Source organism: Lithobates pipiens, unplaced genomic scaffold, assembly GCF_037356315.1.
Source record: "Lithobates pipiens isolate NorthernLeopardFrog02 unplaced genomic scaffold, aLitPip1_a1.2 Scaffold_8, whole genome shotgun sequence".
Taxonomy (NCBI): Eukaryota; Metazoa; Chordata; class Amphibia; order Anura; family Ranidae; genus Lithobates; species Lithobates pipiens.
The window spans coordinates 219,490,610-219,507,604 of NW_027507903.1; the positions used below are offsets into that span (position 1 = coordinate 219,490,610).

Sequence of the window (16,995 nt, forward strand, 5' to 3'; positions counted from 1 at the left end):
GCCATTCTGGAGGACCATGTAATAACTGCCCTGAATAATGGAAGTGTACAATAATGTCCCTTGGGTTGGCCCTAGCCGGGGGTTTAGGAGCGAGTGATCGGTGGACCCTGTCTAATCACCAGTCAATGTCGGGGATATTTGGAGCTGCAGTGTTGAATAGACTTAGAAGCTAGGGATGTAAATCAGTCTATTCCTGTTTCTGGTATCCCTCTAATCCACACGGGCTGTTCCTTCAGAGCCCTATGCCATAAACTGTGCATGTGTGGGAGCAACGTCATCGCGGCTCTGGCCAGTGACACAGCCGGAGTCCGCTAATCCGGAAGGCACCTGGGGTGAAGATGAAAGCCTTGTTAGCAGTCGTAGTTCGTCGCTGGAGAGCTTTGTTTTAAGGTAAGTTTTATATAATGTGCTAGTATGCAATGCATGCTAGCACATTATGACTTTACCTTGCAGGCGCCAAAAAAAAAAAAAATTCGCTGTATAAGACAACTTTTTAACAGTGTTTTCGGGTAGATACAGTTTTTACTTCCCCTTTAACATGGGATCAGAAGTTGCTGATACCAAGACAGATTTGGTTACTTGCACTATTTAACCACTTACAGACCGGACCATTTTGCTGGTCAAAGACCAGACCACTTTTTGCGATTCAGCACTGTGTCGCTTTAACTGACCATTGCGCAGTCGTGCGACTTGGCTCCCAAACAAAATTGACCTCCTTTTTTTTTTCCCCACAAATAGAGCTTTCTTTTGGTGGTATTTTATCACCTCTGCGGTTTTTATTTTTTGCGCTATAAACAAAAATGGAGCGACAATTTTGAAAAAAACGCATTATTTTTTACTTTGTTATAATAAATATCCCCCAAAAATATCTAAAAAAAAATGTTTTCCCTCAGTTTAGGCTGATACGTATTCTTTTACATATATTTGGTAAAAAAAAATCGCAATAAGCGATTATTGATTGGTTTGCGCAAAAGTTATAGCGTTTACAAAATAAGGGATAGTTTTATGGCATTTTTATTAATATTTTATTTTTACTAGTAATGGCGGTGATCGGCGGTGATCAGCGATTTTTTTTTTTTTTTTTTTTTTTTTTTTTTTATATTGTGACTGCGACATTATGGCGGACACATCAGACATTTTTGACACATTTTTGGGACCATTGTCATTTATACAGTGATCACTGCTATATAAATGCAGTGATTCCTGTGTAAATGACACTGGTAGTGAAGGGGTTAACCAGTGGGTGGCAGTGTAGGGGTTAAGTGTTCCTAGGGGTGTGTTACTAACTGTTGGGGGCTGGGCTTTAATTTAGTGAACACTGATCTCTGCTCCAATCACATGGAGAAATTGGAATGCAGAATGGAGAAATGCTGTTTACAACGGCATTTTTTCATTCGGCCGCTCCGTGAGACGATCGCGGGTATACCCGCGGCGATCGGGTCCCGCGACCGATCTCACAGGGGTCCCGACCAGCGCAGGAGCGCGCCGCCGCCGGCGCACTCCCGATGGCAGGGCGGCAAATTTAAAGGGACGTACAGGTACGCCCATTTGCCTGCCCGTGCCATTCTGCCAACGTACATCGGCGTGCGCTGGTCGGCAACTGGTTAAGTTGAAAAAGTATATTTTCCTAAATTTTATTTATAGCCACATGTATTTGTCTCTTCTATATATTCCTTGTGCTCTCTTGGCATGAGGGATTTTGATGGATTTATGTTCGAAGAATCAAAAAAAATGTATATATACATTTGTTTTTCTTGCTCCAAAACAGTTGCCTTTAGTTGTTCATTTACTCCAGATGTAAATGGTATCATACATGTCCTACATTCCGACATATTGTTCACCACATTTTTCTGCTCTTCACTGATAATGGAAATGCATGTGTCAGAATTTACCATGTGATACATTGGCTTCATTCTACTGCTCACAGTCAAGGTTGTAGTCTCTTTGATTGTGTGCAATTGTTGTGAATGGAAAAACTCTTAGTAATTATTATGCTGCATATTTCTTGGGTTATGTGAGATTTCTTTATGAATTTGCATCTTATTTGAAATGCCCCTGTATGGTTAGTGATGGAACGGTTTCTTAATTGCAGGAAAAGGTGGTTCCTCATTTATTGCGGCTCCGACAAGCACATGATGAAACCCTCCAGGCGGCTGTAAGGGAAGCCTTGGCTTTGGTTGGTTATAATGACCCGGTTAAAGGCAGAGGAATTCGAGTACTCACCATTGATGGTGGAGGAACTAGGTAAAAATGATGTCCTAATTTATTTTGTTTCACAAACCATTTTTATATTATATATAAAATATATTGTTTACAGAGAAATGTATGTGTTCAGTTTTGACAATGCAACAAAAACAGAAAAAAATTGTATTTAACCACTTGCTTACTGGGCACTTAAACACCCTTCCTACCCAGACCAATTTTCAGCTTTTGGTGCTCTCACACTTTGAATGACAATTACTCAGTCATGCAACACTGTACCCAAATGAATTTTGTGTCCTTTTTTTTTTCCCCACAAATAGAGCTTTCTTTTGGTGGTATTTGATCACCTCTGGGGTTTTTATTTTTTGCGCTATAAATGAAAAAAGACCGAAAATTTTGAAAAAAAACGCACATTTCTTTGTTTCTGTGATAAAATTTTGCAAATTATAATTTTCTTTTCATAAATTTTGGCCACAATTTATACTGCTACATATCTTTGGTAAAAATAACCCAAATTAGTGGATATTATTTGGTCTTTGAAAGTTAGAGAGTCTACAAGCTGTGGTGCGAATCGTAAAAAACTGATCACACCTGATGTACTGGTGGCCTATCTCATTTCTTGCGACCCGAACAAGTCAGGAAAGTACAAATACCCCCCAAATGACCCCTTTTTTTGAAAGTAGACATTCCAAGGTATTTACTAAGATGCATGGTGAGGTTTTTGATGTCATCTTTTTCCCACAATTCTTTGCAAAATTAAGATTTTTTTTTTTGATTTTTTTTCTCACAAAATTTTCAATGTAATAGGTTATTTCTCTGACATGGCATGTGTATACCACAAATGATACCCCAAAATACGTTCTGCTACTCCTTCTGAGTATTACGATACCAAATGTGTGAGACTTTTACACAGCCTGGCCACATACAGAGGCCCAATATTGAAATAGCACCATCAGGCGTTCTAGGAGCATAAATTACACATTTCATTTCTCAACCATCTATTACATTTTTGAAGGCCCTGGAGCACCAGGACAATGGAAATGCCCACAAAGTGACCCCATTTTGGAAAGCTAACACCCCAACGTATAATCTATGAGGCATAATGAGTCGTTTGAATGGTTCATTTTTTTTCCAGAAGTTTTGGGAAAATGTGGAAAAAAAATGAAAACGCATTTTTTTACGCAAAGTTGTCCATTTTTATAAGATATTTCCAACACATAGCATGTACATAGCAAAAATGACACCCCAAAATACGTTCTACTACTCCTCCTGAGTATAACGATACCAAATGTGTGAGACTTTTACACAGCCTGGCCACATACAGAGGCGCACTGGCAGATGGTGCTGGCTATTTGCTCTGGCTAATTGCTCTGGCAAATGGGGCTGGCAGATGGCACTGGCAGGTGGCACTGGGGCTGACGGATGGCACTGGCAGGTGGCACTGGGGCTGACGGCACTGGGGCTGACGGATGGCAAGGGCGCTGGCAGGTGGCACTGGCGGCACTGGCACTGGTGGCACTGGGGCTGACGGACGGCACTGGGGCTGACGGACGGCACTGGGGCTGACGGACGGCACTGGGGCTGACGGACGGCACTGGGGCTGACGGACGGCACTGGGGCTGACGGACGGCACTGGGGCTGACGGACGGCACTGGGGCTGACGGACGGCACTGGGGCTGACGGACGGCACTGGGGCTGACAGATTTTAGTCAAGGTAAAAATATGTCACTCACAGATCCTCTCTCTCCTCACACGCTGTCTCTGTGTGAGGAGGGAGAGACACGGCAATGGGAGATGATCTCATATGTTTACATTTGAGATCATCTCCCATTGGCAGCTGCGATCGCGCTGTGAACGGCCGCTTTGATTGGCCGTTCACGGCGATCTATGTTTGCCTGTCTCCGGGAGACACGGCGAGTACAAAACTTCCGCGATGCGCGCCCCCGGCTGCGCGCATTGCGGAAGTAAACACAAGGACGTCCAGGACTCCAGGGACGACCGCTCGAAGGAACCCGCCTGCTCTACGGCCGTCATTCGGCTATAGGGCGGGCGGGAGGTGGTTAAAGTGATATTAAAGCCTTGTGTGTTTTTGTTATTTAAAAATAAAATAAAATGACATGCTCTGTGCAGTGGAGGATCCTCCCCTTCTCGGGTCCTGCAGCGGCGCTCCTGGCTCCTTCTTCCTGCTGGGTGCTCCCAAGCCGTGGCTCTGTGATTGAGAGAGAGCCAGTGGCTCCAAGACTCTTGTGGAGATTGCTGGATCGAGTGCGGGCTCAGGTAAGTATTAAGGGGGGGGGGGTTCTGCCCACAGAAGGTTTTTACCCTTATGCATATAATGCATGAAGGTAAAAAACCTTGTACCTTTACAATAACTTTAAAGTGGTTATAAACCTCACACATAAAACATTATTATTATTATTATTATTATTATTATTATACAGGATTTATATAGCGCTGACAGTTTACGCAGTGCTTTAAAACATTGGGGTAGACATTACAATACAATTCAAGACAAGGGGAATCGGAGGGCCCTGCTCGTTAGAGCTTACAATCTAGGAGGGAGGGTCAAGTTCTACAAAAGGGTAATAGCTGTGGGTAATGAGCTAATGGAGACAATAGTGCAGTTGTTAGATGGAGGCAGGATAGGCTTCTCTGAAGAGGAAAGTTTTTCAGGGATCGCCTAAAAGTGGATAAATTTGGAGACCGTCTGACAGATTGGGGAAAAAACATGAACAAAGCACATCCTTCTATACTGTGTACTTGTCTCAATTAAGAGCACTAAGTGCCATTTCTGTCTGCTGCTTTGTTCCTCTGCTATCAGCATGAATCACTTACGATAGGTTTTCCTGGCACCAAGAGAAAAAATGTGACAGGAGAGGAATCGCCCAGCACACAGTCTGTGAATGACAGCCTCAGGCTGTGTGAAGGTGGGGGATGTCCATTCCCTCCAATCAGCTCTCTCCACTGAGCTCTGCAGAGTGTAACTTCTGCTCCCACCCCTTTTTATCTGACAGCTCAGACAAGCTTTACAAATTTTCGACTTTAAATGGATGTGGGGAAGAGAAGGCTGCAGATGAACAGGTACAACTTATGCAGGAGGATTTGTTTCATCTCTGTGTATCACCTGACACCGGTCACTTCACTGGGTATATGAAAAGGTTTACAACCACTTTAAAGGAATACGTCACAATATCCTCATTCTTCAAAAATAATTTATCCCCTACTTAATGGGCCTGTAATCTACTTTTCCTTTCCTTTTCTCTTTCGCTTCGGAACGAACAGAGCACATTAGTTGCTGTCGTGTACCTAGAATCCCCAGACATTATATATTTTTTAAGCAGCGGCCCTGGAGAATAAAATAGTGGGTGTTAGAATTTTTTTATGTTGCACTATATTTAGCCATCAGTTTTTCAAACGCAATTTTTTTTTTTTTTTTGGGGGGGGGGGGGGAGTACACTTTTAATATTGCACAAAAAGACAATATAATACCCCCATGGGTTTGAAGCTAAATGCCTCATTGAGGCCAGGCAGGCATGTGGCCTTAAGACGAGCAATCCATCTGGCCTCCCGCTGAATGCAGACATGATACTAGTGTCATGAAGTTTGCAGCCCTTGAACATATTCTGGAAATTGGGATTGAGATGACGTGATCCTTCATCGGAAGGCTAGCTTCAGCAAGACATTTAGCTTCAAGCCCTTTTTGTGATTTAGGCTACTCTCATTGATGTCTTTTGTGGTTTAGAGGATTGGTTTTACATTATTGAGCCACTGGCAGATGGACTATTTGATTTAATGTGATGTTGACCGGACCAAATATTTTCGGAAGTCTTCTTATATATCTGTGTCTATAAATCTGTGGCATGCATGATTTTGAGTTTTACTTTTTTTTTTTTTGTATATTAGTATTCCTTTTGAATCCCCTCCACTTACATATAGTATAAGTTTTGAAAAGTCTTTTACAGGTTACCAGTTTAGAGTTACACATGAGGTCTAGTGCTGGAATTATTGCTCTCTCTCTGACGTTCGCGACAATACCTCATATGCGAGCGTGGCCTATGCCTTTGCGCATTAGTATGGGAGACATGGGTATTTAAAAAAAAAAAAAAAAACAACAATTTATTGGTATACATTTTATTTTTTGACACTGTCCCCCCCTTTTATTTTTTTTTTCACTCCTTTTTGTTGTCAGAAGGAATGTAAACACACCTTGTGATCAGAAATAGGCATTTACAGGTAATCTTTTTACTTGATTCTGCCCTTGAAAGCTTCAGATCAAATTCTGATTGGTTATATCCAAAGCTTTCTCTTGCTGGTAATGGCCGGTAAACAAACAGCCAAAACGGTAAGTGAAGAAGTACTTGTAGCCTCTGTTTTCATATATAAAGTTGTAGTTTTCAACACTTATGCTCACTAAATACTCATCGCTTCTGGTTTCATATACCATAGAGATGATTGGGAACGTTCTGGTATCAACCCCTCCCACTGTCTGTAAAATAAAAAATCAATCCAGCAGATAATTGGCTGCTAGGATTGCTTTTACATTAAAGGGAATCTGTGGCTGAAAAAAAACATTGCTGGGATGATGCCTATAGCTGCAGGCATCATCCTGGGATATCAACTTAAAGAGCTGACATTTCTGTACATTAGACGCCTGCAAGTGTTTAAAATATTACATGGTAAACATTTTGTGTTTTTGATCCATTTTTTATTTTTATTTTTTCATTTGCAATGTAACAGTGACCGTTTCTTTTTATCTCTGCAGAGGCATAGTAGCTCTACAAACTCTCCGTAAGTTAGAAGAACTTACAGGAAAACCGATCCATCTTCTCTTTGATTACATTTGTGGTGTTAGTACAGGTAACGTCTGTTAATTTTATTATGTTTTCTCCCATATCTGCAGTAATAACTGTGTAGCACTGTTCTAATATGAAGCCAAAAGCTGTAAACATACATTGCAACTTTTTGCAACTAAGTTACAAACTTAATTTTGTAAATACTGTATAATTGTGTGTGTTTTATATATTTTTTATTTTTGTTACATTTTTGTTAATATTTTATTATATCTTTTCATGTGGCAACACTGCAGAAATTACACTTTGCTATAATAGTGTGTGGAGTGTACTCACTTTTGTTATAGTGTGTGTGTGTGTGTGTGTGTGTGTGTATATGTATGTGTATATATATATATATATATATATATATATATATATATATATATATGCTACTCTAATAGACAGACAGACAAAGTCCCGCCTCCTGGACCAGTGTGCTAACAGCGGCTGGCTATTCATAAAGTCCTGCCTCCTGAACAGGTATTGGACCAGTGTGCTGTCTATTAGAGTAGCTGGTCTAAGAGGCGCGGGACTTAGTTTGACAGCAGTTGGCTTTTTATATACAAGCCGTGTCTCAGCGGGGGATCGCTGCTCTGTGTGATCCAGACCAGCAGATCCTCCTGATTCCTCTGATGCATTAATGAGCCTGCGTTGATGGGCAATGATGGGCTGCGTTGATGGTCACTGATATGCTTTATGTTAAAGCTGTTAATATTTATTTTTGGAGCGTAATTCTGCATAAAACATTTAACAGTGTAATTTCATGAGAGAATTTACAAGGGTGTATTTAGGGGCAGTGTAGGGGTTGGGTGGTGCAACTGGTGGCGAGTAACTCTTAAGCCCTGGCTAGTGTCTCAGGACTTGAAATTTTGAGCCATGCTAGCTAGCTTGCAATATTTTTTGGAACCAACAAATTTCTAGTTATATTAGGATATTCCACATCAGAATGTCAGTGCATCTGTCTCTGACCTAAATTTCACAAGAAGCTGGGTCGTGTAACATGACACAGAGTACTGTCCTCTGTCCTAATAAGATTCTCTGGTGTGATGGGAAGCATGCTGCTTAAACAACACATCCCAAAGTGTTTGTGAACTGAAATGATGTACTGTTCACAGATAGGCCATAAAATCTGCTAACCAACGTGTATGAAGGTATTACCAATAGCGTACTATTTACTCAATACAGTGCCTTGCGAAAGTATTTGGCCCCCTTGAACTTTTCAACCTTTTGCCACATTTCAGGCTTCAAACATAAAGATATAACATTTAAATTTTTTGTGAAGAATCACCAACAAGTGGGTCACAGTTGTGAAGTGGAACGAAATCTATTGGATATTTTTAAACTTTTTTTAGCAAATAAAAAACTGAAAAGTGGTGCGTGCAAAATTATTCGGCCCCTTTACTTTCAGTGCAGCAAACTCACTCCAGAAGTTCAGCGAGGATCTCTGAATGATCCAATGTTGTCCTAAATGACTGATTGTGATAAATAGAATCCACCTGTGTGTAATCAAGTCTCTGTATAAATGCACCTGCTCTGTGATAGTCTCAGGGTTCTGTTGAAAGCGCAGAGAGCATCATGAAGACCAAGGAACACACCAGGCAGGTCCGTAATACTGTTGTGGAGAAGTTTAAAGCCGGATTTGGATACAAAAAGATTTCCCAAGCTTTAAACATCCCAAGGAGCACTGTGCAAGTGATCATTTTGAAATGGAAGGAGTATCAGACCACTGCAAATCTACCAAGACCTGGCCGTCCCTCTAAACTTTCAGCTCAGACAAGGAGAAGACTGATCAGAGATGCAGCCAAGAGGCCCATGATCACTCTGGATGAACTGCAGAGAACTACAGCTGAGGTGGGAGAGTCTGTCCATAGGGCAAAAATCTGTCCTTTATGGAAGAGTGGCAAGAAGAAAGCCATTTCTCAAAGATATCCATAAAAAGTCTTGTCTAAAGTTTGCCACAAGCCACCTGGGAGACACACCAAACATGTGGAAGAAGGTGCTCTGGTCAGATGAAACCAAAATCGAACTTTTTGCCCACAATGCAAAACGATATGTTTGGCGTAAAAGCAACACAGCTCATCACCCTCAACACACCATCCCCACTGTCAAACATGGTGGTGGCAGCATCATGGTTTGGGCCTGCTTTTCTTCAGCAGGGACAGGGAAGATGGTTAAAATTGAGGGGAAGATGGATGCAGCCAAATACAGGACCATTCTGGATGAAAACCTGTTGGAGTCTGCAAAAGACCTGAAACTGGGATGGAGATTTATCTTCCAACAAGACAATGATCCCAAACATACAGCAAAATCTACAAAGGAATGGTTCACAAATAAACGTATCCAGGTGTTAGAATGGCCAAGTCAAAGTCCAGACCTGAATCCAATCGAGAATCTGTGGAAAGAGCTGAAAACTGCTGTTCGCAAACGCTCTCCATCCAACCTCACTGAGCTCGAGCTGTTTTGCAAGGAAGAATGGGCAAGAATTTCAGTCTCTCGATGTGCAAAACTGATAGAGACATACCCCAAGCGACTTGCAGCTGTAATCGCAGCAAAAGGTGGCTCTACAAAGTATTAACGCAAGGGGGCCGAATAATTTTGCACGCCCCACTTTTCATTTTTTTTATTAGTTAAAAAGTTTCAAAAATCCAATAGATTTCGTTCCACTTCACAATTGTGTCCCACTTGTTGGTGATTCTTCACTAAAAATTAAAATGTTATATCTTTATGTTTGAAGCCTGAAATGTGGCAAAAGGTTGAAAAGTTCAAGGGGGCCGAATACTTTCGCAAGGCACTGTATAAGGGTTTGTATACTTTCCATATAATATTTAGGGAAACTAATGGTTTGCTGTCAATTGTATTGTCCGTTTTTTATTTATTTTAAATATGTTATTTTTTAACCTGATGTTTATAGGTAATATAGAAGTATACAAATAATACATGACAAGGAGCACTGTGGGTTAGCTAAAACGACAGCACAGCAGAAGCAACCTGCCTTGAGGCCTTTGTTCTGCCTGATAGAAACCTAGAAGTGTGGAAATGTCAGCTATTAATGTCGCAACAAATGCCTCTAAACCAAAGACATTACAGCAGTGTGTAATGAGGGAGTGAAAATAAGATGTAAACCTGCTGGCTGGACAGAATACCACTTTAATATTACAATACGATATTTAATATTTACCCAATTTAATAAAGGGAAACTGTAAAGGTTTTATTTTTTTATAGCTTCGACCACTATAATAAAAACACTATATATTCTCTTTAAAGGCCACCTTTTTTACAAAAATGTATTAAGTAATTAGTAAGTAAAAGTGAATTATTTGCTTTGCAAATGAGCTAAAAAAAAACATTGCCATTAAGATCAGTGGGTTGCGGTTACAATGCCAGGCCCCTGCAGACTCCTCCTCTAGGTCCCTTTTCAGTACCGAGGTACAGACTTCCAGTAAGGCCGCGTACACACGGGCGGATTGTCTGCCCAACTTAGTCCGCTGAACCGTGTTTCAGCGGACAATCCGCTCGTGTGTGGGCTTCAGCTGACTTTTTCAGCGGACAGTCTGACGGACTTTGTCTTTCGGAATTTCCGTAATTTTGTCCGCTGAAACTTGGTTTTGTCCGTCCAAACTTGGTTTCAGCGGACAGTCCGCTCGTGTGTAGGCAAGTTGGACGGACTAAGTATGGCGCATGCTCAGAAAGGATTTACACGGCCGAAGGTTGCATTGCAGTGTATTGGACGTCGTTTTTCTAGTCCCGTCGTACGTGCTGTACACGTCATCGCGCACGTTTTCAGCGGACTGTCTGTTCATCGTGTGTGGTCAAGTCCGTTCATTCAAAATTTGGACGGACTGTCTGTTGGATTGTCTGACGAACTTAGTTGGGCAGACAATCCGCCCGTGTGTACGCGGCCTAAGAGAAAAGGAGGATATGTTAATGAACTATACAGTACCTCACAAAAGTGAGTACACCCCTCACATTTTTGTAAATATTTTATTCTCTATTTCCATGTGACAACACTAAAGAAATGACACTTTGCTACAATGTAAAATAGTGAGTGTACAGCTTGTATAACAGTGTCAATTTGCTGTCCGCTCAAAATAACTCAACACGCAGCCAATAATGTCAAGTGAAAATGTCCAAATTGGTCCCAAAGTGTCAATATTTTGTGTGGCCACCATTATTTTCCAGCACTGCCTTTACCCTCTTGGACATGGCGTTCACCAAAGCTTCACAGGTTGCCACTGGAGTCCTCTTCCACTCCTCCATGGTGACATCACAGAGCTGGTGGATGTTAGAGACATTGCGCTCCTCCACCTCCCGTTTGAGGATGCCCCACAGATGCTCAATAGGGTTTAGGTCTAGACACATGCTTGGTCAGTCCATCACCTTTACCCTCAGCTTTTTTAGCAAGGCGGTGGTCATCTTGGAGGTGTGTTTGGAGTCGTTATCATGTTGGAATACTGCCCTGTGGCCCAGTCTCCAAATGGCTCTGCTTCAGTATGTCTCGGTACATGTTGTCATTCATGGTTCCCTAAATGAACTGTCGCTCCCCAGCGCTGCTGGAACTCATGCAGTCCCAGACCATGACACTCCCACCACCATGCTTGACTGTAGGCAAGACACATTTATCTTTGTACTCCTCACCTGGTTGTGCCAGACACGCTTGACACATCTGAACCAAATAAGTTTACCTTGGTCTCATCAGACCACAGGACATGGTTCCAGTAATTCATGTCCTTAGTCTGTATGTCTTCAGCAAACTGTTTGCAGGCTTTCTTGTGCATCATGTTTAGAATAAGCTTCTTTCTGGGATGACAGCCATGCAGACCAATTTGATGCAGTGTGCGGCGTATGGTCTGAGCACTGGCAGGCTGACCCCCACCCCTTCAACCTCTGCAGCAAATCTAGCAGCACTCATATGTCTATTTCCCAAAGACAACCTCCTGGATATGATGGTGAGCACGTGCACTCAACTTCTTTTGGTAGTAAGAAGAGCCAGCAAAACTGTAATCCTTGAAGTGTCCTTTTATTGGTACAGAGTGACAATAAAACAATAAAGCTGACACGTTTCAGCAATAGCCTTAGTCGTAGCTAGTTTCAAACAGATATGGCAAAAAATATTTACACACTCACACGTATGCAAACTCCATTGGCCTATCAGGTTGGTGTCACAGGAAATGTGCATATTTAATTGATACCACAGATTATTCAAGTGGTAAACTACACCTGTTTTTAGCCTGTATGTGAATGGGGAGAGGAAAGAAAGGCAATATAAAAAGTTATTTTGTTGAGCAAAAAAGAAGTGTGTAGAAAAAATGCTACATGAGATATTAGGACCTTATTACTCCAAGGGAGAAATATATTCCTTAGAAGAAGGTGAAAATGCAGACTCATGTTCAAGTAAAATACTTAGTGGTCACAAAACAAAGTAAAGTCAAGATAAATGGCAGGAAAAAAAGGGGGGATTCAATTAATGGCAGGATCAAAAAAGGAGGGATTCAATATAAGGCAAGATCAAAAAAGAGGGATTCTTCTTTGGTTGACCATGGTGAGGCCTGTTCTCAGTGGAACCTGTCCTGTTAAACCCCTGTATGGTCTTCGTCACCATGCTGCAGCTCAGTTTCAGGGTCTTGGCAATCTTCTTATAGCCTAGACCATCTTAATGTAGAGCAACAATTCTTTTTTTCAGATCCTCAGTTCTTTGCCATGAGGTACCATGTTGAACTTCCAGTGACCAGCATGAGAGAGTGAGAGGGATAACACCAAATTTACCACAACTGCTCCCCATTCACACCTGAGACCTTGTAACACGAATGAGCCACATGACACCGAGGAGCGAAAATGGCTAATTTGTCCCAATTTGGACATTTTCACTTAGGGATGTACTCACTTTTGTTTCCAGCGGTTTAGACCATAACGGCTGTGTTTTGCGTTATTTTGAGGGACAGTAAATTTACACTGTCATACAAGCTATACACTCACTACTTTATATTGTAGCAAAGTGGTATTTTTTTCAGTGTTGTCACATGAAAAGATATAATAAAATATTTACAAAAATGTGAGGGGTGTACTCACTTTTGTGAGATACTGTAAGTACAGTGGTCGCTGCTTTTGTGTTCCCTTAAGAATTACAAATTCATATGACAGACAGGTCTTGTGGTTCATTAATTCAAACGCCTCAAATTTCACAACAGACAGTTGCTGTAGCTGGTGTGGGGGTCCAATTTTCATAATGACACATGTTACACCCTAAATACAAGTGTACCTCATCACATGATCCAAAAGATGACATTACGGTGTTGCATATACCTAGTCAAGTGGCTGCCCTCAGATGATACAGTGGTACAACTTATAAAAGAGGATGTGTATCTGCAGTCTTCTCTTCTCTACATCAGTTAAAGGTGCAGAAATCATAAAGCTTGTCTGAGCTGTCAGAAAACCGGGGGTAGAGAGCAGAAGTTATACTTTGCAGAGCTCAGTGAAGAGAGGTCTGGGGCTGATTGCGGAGGACACCCCCCACCCCCCTTCACATGGCACACAGGAGTAGAGCAGACACTGTCAATCAGCTGGAGCTCCCTCCCTATCACCACTTGTCACTTGGTGTCAGGAAAACTTGTCAGAAGTGATTTTATGCTGATGGCTGAGGCACGAAGCAGCTAACAGAAATGATGCTTCATGCTCTAGAGGCAGCCCTCAAAATTTCCAGGCCGCTCTGATGTCCTGTAAAAAAGGCTGCACTGCTTCTGCCAGAAACAGTCAGTCAGGAAGAGCCGGCTAGATCACACAGAGAGGCTCTCCCTCTGTGATACAGCTTGGATCTGAAACGCTGGCTGCTGTTCCTGTTATTGGACCAGTGTGCTGTCTGTCATAGGAGCCAATCCAGGAGGCTATACTTTGTTTTGACAGCGGTCGGTTTTTAGATCCAAGCTATGATCCTCTCTGTTCTGTTGATCCGCCTCTGCTCTCATTTCCTCTCTGTGATCCCCATGTACTGATGAGGCTGCGCTGATGGACACTGATATGCTTTATGTTAATAAGTTGATGCTGTTAAATTTTTTTTGTAACGTGAAGAGGAATTCCACCCAAAAGTGGAACTCTTGCTTATATGCTTCTTCCCCCAGTGCCACATTTGGCACCTTTTCAGGGGGGAACGAGGAACAGGGGACCTGTTCGCCCTCCTACTTCCCCCAATTAGAAAGTGCAGAGTGCTTCGCGCATTGTGCAGTAGGGAACCATGAGTGAAGCCAAAAGTCTTTGCTGTCTGGTTCCCTTACCAGGAATTTTGACGGCAGCACCTGGCAGTCGATCCGAAGATCGGCTGGGGTGCCGTCATCGCAGGCTAACTGGACAGGTAAGTGCCCTAATATTAAGTCAGCAGCTACAGTATTTGTACCTGCTGATTTTTTATTTTTTTTAGACCTAGGCTGGAACTCTTTAATTCTGCTTAAAACATTTAAGTGTCATTTCATTAGATCATTTACAAGGGCGTGTTTAGGGGCAGAATTAGGGTAGAGGTTGGGTGGGGCAACTGGTGGCGAGTAACTCTGAAGACCTGGCTAGTAGCTCAGGACTTGAAATGTTGAGCCCGTGTTGACACGGAAATAAAAAATAAATAGAAATCTATCCTGTTTGTGACTTTGATTTAGTTTGATCTTGTTTTATGTTTCAAAGCTTTCTTTATGCTGTCTTTACTTTTTATTGGGGGCTTGCTAGTTAAATTCTTTGAAAAAAAAATGGGGGGGCACAGTGATTTTTGATCTCTTCCATGTTGTTCAGGTAGCCCTCTGCCTCTCAAAGGTTGCCTACCCCTGCACTAAATGAATGAAGCGGGAGCAAGGCGATCCTTGAGCTATAAGTCTTCTAAGGCTTTAAGTCAATTCAGCGCTCAGAAAAATACTCTAAATCTTCTGAGAATGTCTGCAGGATGGGATGGGATGATCTTACGCTGCAGATATACAGTTATGAGGCTAAAGAGACTAGAAGGTAGATTTTAGGGCACTGCTTAGCCACATATATTGCATATATTTTTTTTTAAAGTTAACAGCTACAAACACTGTAGTTGCTGACTTTTAATAAGGACACTTACCTGTCCAGGGCTCCCGCGATGTTGGCCCCCCAAGGCCGATACAGCCCTTGTATCGTGTCCCGGTGCCGCCTTCCTCACTAAGGGAAATGGGCAGTGGAGCCTTGCGGCTTGAGTGCCCGTTTCCTACTATTGTGTTCTGGGGGACACACATCCCAGAAGGCAACGGGGCCGCTCGCCGAAGAGGAGGAAGAGCCGCAGAATAGGAAGACTGCCTAACAGGGGTTTCTGGTAAGTTAAAAAAAAAAATCTTTTATTTATTTATTTTTTTGAATATTAATGCTATTTTTATTTTAGGGTGGCCCTCCGCTATATATATATATATAATGTATGCATGTCGTATTTTTATAAAGTTTTACAAACATTTAGTTATAATCAGTACACCTTTTTCAGACATAATTGACATTAGTGGCCCTCCACTTTAACCACTTAAGAAACAAGCCTATTTTTTACACTTGTTGTTTTAGCGCAATTTTTTTCTGTATTAAGAAAGATAATGTTACGCCTGTGTAAACTGATGCCCATTTATCATGTCATGCTTCTAAATTGGTTAATCCACTTTTAGGGCTTGTTCACACGTGCGACAATACCCTGTGTTTTATGCAGCATTTAGTCAGCATTTTTAAATCCTTATAACCCCCCCTTCAATACTTGCAATGGATTTTACATTGACATCACACAATACTGTTCTGAGTGGCAGCATTGTACTGAGTTGTGTCAATTTAAAAATTAAAGTGAAACTTTAGTCAGAAAATGCAAGTCCTGCTAGATCACTTCAGGCTGACCCCTTTTTGCCTATACTGTTTAAAATCCAGTAATAGAGGAGCAACTGAGCATGTGCAGAACAGGGTGAGACTCTATTTTTAGGCACTGCCAAATTTGTAGAGGCCAATCTGCTGACTGACTTAAAGGTGAATTAAACCCCTCCTGTCCTGGCTGAGGCCTAGACGGTGCAGTGTGAAAGGGCTCTGGGCTTCAGCAAAATGGTAGCCTCCTGCAAGAAGAAACGGGAACAATGCTGGAGGCAATTTACAGCACGCACTAATTTTGGTAGCATAATTAATGTAGAATGTATGTTCTTTGCTAAAGAACATTCTTTTTTTCTCAAGTTGTTATGGGTAAAATTACGCTTTAAATGGCACGTTGCTTTCATGGGGCACCAACACTTGTCAGGTGCCTCCATTTATTTCAATGGTAATGCTCTGTAAACGCATCTTAACAGCCCCTACAGCATTTATGGCATGTTAGTGAAGCATTTATAAAGTGTTTACTGTCACTGGGGGAGAGAAAGTCGAGGTTTCTGTATCTCAGAATGCACTGAAAAAAAAAATAACTGGGATGGAGCAGCTCCAGCCACTTTCTGCTTGTACAGAGCAGCTATATGGTAAAGCCATTCACTTCGGTGTGCAGGCAAAGCAATACTGACAGTGCCAGGCAGGAGCAGAGGCATTGAGCATGATTTCCCGTGCCAAAGCTTTTTGTGTGTAAAAGCTGAACTGGACCAAGCCAAGTGTCAAAGAGATCAAAGTATATTGAAATAACAAAGTATACAAATCCATCTTGCAAAGAATTCACTAAAATGTCTGCCATCATACCACAACCTAACCAATACCTCAGAGCAAATTGTTCCCTCTGATCTGACACAACCACAGTCCTCCATCCCTGATATATGTATGTATGGAAAGAACTATGGTCATGGGACTTTGTGTGAGGCCATGAAAATCATGAAAAATGCATGAGATAGAAATTTATTATACAGACAGAATTCAAATTATTCTCCAAATACATGATGCAATTGTTGAAACAAATTCCATTGGAAGTTGACTTTTAATTAGTAAAATGATTTCATAAGATAATGACATTTATAAGCAGGTACATGATCAAGAT

General features: G+C 41.8%; 1 protein-coding gene across 1 annotated transcript in view; it reads left to right on the forward strand.

Annotated features, from left to right (window-relative positions):
* PNPLA8 (patatin like domain 8, phospholipase A2) overlaps nucleotides 1–16,995 on the forward strand; it is a 131,352-nt gene that overhangs the window by 17,517 nt on the left and 96,840 nt on the right. Inside the window, exons 4-5 of the mRNA XM_077472060.1 lie at nucleotides 2,093–2,244; nucleotides 6,965–7,059. Of these exons, the coding sequence (XP_077328186.1) occupies nucleotides 2,093–2,244; nucleotides 6,965–7,059 (247 nt within the window). The remainder of the gene's footprint in view (nucleotides 1–2,092; nucleotides 2,245–6,964; nucleotides 7,060–16,995) is intronic.